We start from the raw sequence: 4,475 nt of genomic DNA on the forward strand, positions 1-4,475 counted from the left end.
TCGAACTCATGTGGAAGTGGCTTTAGTTTCTCAGTGCTGTGCTTTAACCCGCTGCGCCACCAGGGAGGGCCTTCTACAGCAAATTTTAAGGTTCATTTTTCATGTACTAAGTTCCAGGTTTGTCTCCTTAGTATGGATCATTAGCACATGCATTTACAGATCCAGAAACTAATGTTTGAAGTGTTTAGGTAATTCCTTTACTAAAGCAGAATCAGCCTAGAACTCAAGTTTCCTGACTTTTTACTCAAGAATCTCTTTTGCCATAGAAAACATACTGAAAAACCCTTCAAATATTATTAACATTAAAATCAAGAACAAAAATATCCATTTATATACACATGTACTTGGTTAAAACAAAATTACTTATTTTAAAAATGTTTCCAATAAAACAATTCATATCAAAAATTGTAACTGATTCCCTAGTAAACCCTTGATTAATCCACAAAAGTAAAGGTCCTTATTCTACTTAAGAATGGTAGCTTTGTCTCTAATACCTGCCCAAAGATGAGTAATACCTTGCTAAAAATGAGCACTTAACTTTGGAGTTTATTCATTCCCTTTTAAATTTTATTTCAGTCAGTATATTTAGTATGTCAAGTAAAATTTAAAGAGGCTACTGCTGAAAATCTAAAATATTCAGTGATGTAAGGGTATACATTTCTGTAATATGAATAAACTTAAACTTTGTAGAAAATAATTTGGCAATATAAACCAAGAGTCTATTGTATACATACATGTAAAGTGGCCCAAAACTCTACCGCTAGGAATTTATGCCAAGAAAATTATTGAAAATGTGGACAACTTATATATAAAGATACTCCTTTCAGGACTAGCTGAATAGTGCAAAAGTGAAAAAAAGTTCAACAATGGAAGGATCAAATAAATTATGGTTGTTCATACTGTGAATTATGAAACCTTCCAAAATATTCCAAAGTACTACTAATTATGAAAGAATGTCCAAAATATAACAAGGATAAGATGCAGAACTTTAATAGCCATATTGAACATTTAAAATATATGTGAATGTGTGTGTGTGTATTACTGAGGATTCATCTGCATAGTTTCTATTAAAAAATATGTATTACACTTTCATAACTTCAAAATAAGTTGTAATTGTTAGTAGTAATAATTGAGAGCAACAGTTATGGCTATTAAGTACCAGAAACCACATAAAATAATTTGTGTACATTTAACACTCAAACAACCCAAAGAGTAAAAGTATCATCCCCACTTGCTAGATGAACAAGTAAAGATCAGAAAGGTGGAATGGCTTGACAAAGATAACAGCCCATGTGTAGATTCAAACACTGAGGAATAAAGATGAAAAAACTGTCATCCCACCCCCATATCATAATTCTAAAGGAGAGCAAGTTTGACACACACAGAATAAACTGAAAACTAAAGCAACTGCAGCAGCTATCATAACGCAATTGTCTTCACCACCCATAAATCTAAAAAAACTAAGGTAAGTCAAAGGCTTGATAAATATTTTCAAAATAAATTCTTTTGTTTTTTTGTTTTGCTTTTGGCTTTGGTTTCTGCTACTTGTCTTTGATTTATTTTCTAAAGAAAAATGTTCATATTTAGATATGATATCAAAATATAAACTGATGATAGCAATAGCATGTATGTGCTGAGATCAAAACTACTGCATATTAAATCTGAGTGAAGGGTGATAATTAAAAATAGTGATAAAATCTATTTGTTAATTATAAGCCATCAACTGGGTAATTTCATAAGTATCAGGTCATTTAGAAGTTACTGTTTTCTGTACTTAATTTAAAATTCACAGAGTAACACATTTTTCAAGAAACTCATTTTTGCAAAATAATACTTTAGGTGTCATTTCAGTCTCCTTAAAAGAAAAAATAAAAATACTAATTTCATTGGAATAACCTTCCAACTTGTCTATAACATATATAAAATAGATATCTTTATATCCTGAAATTGTTTCCTTTGTTATATATCTAAAGAACCAGCATAAAATTCTAAAAATATATCAGAAGCACATAAAGGGTATATACAGACAGAGATAAATTCTTGATAAAAAATTGACAGCTCTTTTGAAAAATTACAAGCTTTTTAGTAAAGAATATCAGTAGACTAAACTTTAAAATAATGTCACACAAATAACTTTAAAAATACGTATTTGCTTGTTACTTACAGGAAATGGCTCCAGTCCCTCCTGAATCACAAAGCCTTCAATAACGTGGGTCAAGATCTGTGGCTTAACAATAGCTTGTGGAGGTCTGTTTTCTATACTGGGAATGCTACTGGGCATAGATGTATTATTACTCCTTGTAGTTGCAGCTGGCAGTAAGAGTGGAGGTGGAGGAACAGAAACATGTGAAGGATCTGATGAAGATTTAATTACTGAAGCACTGACTGATGCCACAGCAGGTAATTCTACTTGCTCTGGAAAAAAAAGTCACATTTTTTATTGTTCTGCATTCTATCTAGGCAAATATGAAAGAATTCAACAACAGTAATAGTTAACATGTGGTACTTTAAAAAAAAATTTTAAGAATTTTGTTTATTATCTTGACCTGTATAATAATCTTACAAGATAGAATCTATTATTACCATTTTCAAAAGAATGGAGTAGTTGACACTAAGTTACTGTTTAATCAAAGTTACTTTGATTAAAAAGAATGGTCCCTGACCCTCCCTGGTGGTGCAGCGGGTTAAAGCACAGCACTAAGAAGCTAAAGCTACTTCAGCACGAGTTCAATCCCCACCCTGGAGGTGATCCACATGGCATGGCAGACCTCTCCTGACCCACCCTGCTGCTCCCCTCAGCAGTGTACTTCGTCAGTCGGCCTGTTCTACTCCCCACTCTGTCTCTGGTGAATCTTCTCACCACTCCTGCACCTCTGGCCTGTACCCAGTTCTGTATGCATAAATAACCTTTTTTTTTTTTAAACTGTCCCATAAGGCATATAAATACTTTAGAATGTCAATTTAAGAACAGACAGTAAAACAGTTGCTTTAGTTACACAGATACTATATTTCCTATGTTCCTGTTGATAATGGCATGAGGGGGGGGGCGGACAGACTTTGGAAATATGGTTAAATTGCAGCATTACTTACATGAGCCAACATACGGAAGCAACCTAAATGCCCCCAAATAGATGAATGGCCCATGAAGATGTAGTACATATATACAAGCTGTGGGAACAACTGTGGGAACAATCTGACTGCCCAACAAAAGATAAATGAATTAAGACGATGTGAGAGTGTACATAATGGAATGATTGTTACTCAACTATTAAGAAATGAAATCTTGCCATTTATGACAATATGAGTGGAACTGGAATAAATCAAAAGGAGACTCAAGACAAAAATCAAATGCTCTCAGTCATGTGGACTAAAGAGAAACAAAATAAAGGAAAAGAAAAACTAAACCAAAACAAACCCTAAAGTTCCACAGAGGAAGGGTGGGAGGAGGAAAGTAAAGGACAGATTAACAGAATACGGCAGAGGATTATGTTTGTTTTGGTGGTAGGCATGGTGGTGTAATGTACATCTGAAGAAATATGAGCTGATATACAATGTTATAAGCCACTGTCACCACACTAAAATAATACCAAAAAGTAAATTAATAATTTAAAAATAAGTAATAAAAAAGTACCTCTAGTTTTGCAGTTAGACTGTTTTATGATTTGTTGAGTAATACTTTTTATTTTAAAATTTTATTTATTTAGCCCTCCCTGATGGCGCAGCGGGTTAAAGCACAGCACTAAGAAGCTCAAGCCACTTCAGCATGAGTTCAATCACTATCCCAAAAGTATTCCACATGGCACAGCAGACCTCTCCTGGCGTGCCCACTGCTCCCCTCCACACTTCATCTATCTGCCTGTTCTGCTCTCTACTCTGTCTCTGGGGAGTCCTCTCACCACCCCTGAACCTGTGGCCTGTATCCCAGTTCTGTATGCATAAATAAATGTTTAAGAAAAGATTTATTTATTTGTGCATACAGAGCTGGGGTACAGACCAATGGTGCAATTATTCTTACTAAAGAACTAACTATAGTCCTTTGCTCCCCCAGCTGAGCTATCAATGGGATTTGATGAGTTATTCTTTAAAAAAAAAAATCTATTCTAGCTTTTCCTGCTCATAAATACTGCAGAAGAGTAATAATACAAGAAAGTCTACACTGTGTTTAGAAAATTTAGCCAGTGGGTTATGCTCAGAATCTCAGACTATATTATAAGGAGGGGGAAAAGATCCTTTTATATTCCAATACTTCAAAAATGTTTCAGTTTTCACTAGCCTTCAGTAGTCACAGTCACAATACAAGGTTATACACATACATATTTATATTTCTGCTGAAACTCCCAGAAATCTGCAATACAGAAATTAAATATTTGATACTGTAAATTTCCTTGAATCTTTTTTTTTTTAAAGATTTATTTATTTGTGCATACAGAACTGGGGTACAGGCCAGAGGCTCAGGGGCGGTGAGAGGCTTCACC

At 34.1% G+C, this 4,475-nt stretch overlaps 1 protein-coding gene across 3 annotated transcripts in view; it reads right to left on the reverse strand.

The window, feature by feature from the left end:
• Positions 1–4,475, reverse strand: part of PHC3 (polyhomeotic homolog 3 (Drosophila)) — a 74,808-nt gene that overhangs the window by 19,168 nt on the left and 51,165 nt on the right. For all 3 annotated transcript variants that reach the window (XM_004674952.1, XM_004674951.1, XM_004674953.1), the window contains one exon: positions 2,165–2,415. In XM_004674952.1, the coding sequence (XP_004675009.1) occupies positions 2,165–2,415 (251 nt within the window). The remainder of the gene's footprint in view (positions 1–2,164; positions 2,416–4,475) is intronic.

The sequence above is a fragment of the Condylura cristata genome, unplaced genomic scaffold (genome assembly GCF_000260355.1).
Source record: "Condylura cristata isolate star-nosed mole 26May11 unplaced genomic scaffold, ConCri1.0 scaffold00003, whole genome shotgun sequence".
NCBI lineage: Eukaryota > Metazoa > Chordata > Mammalia > Eulipotyphla > Talpidae > Condylura > Condylura cristata.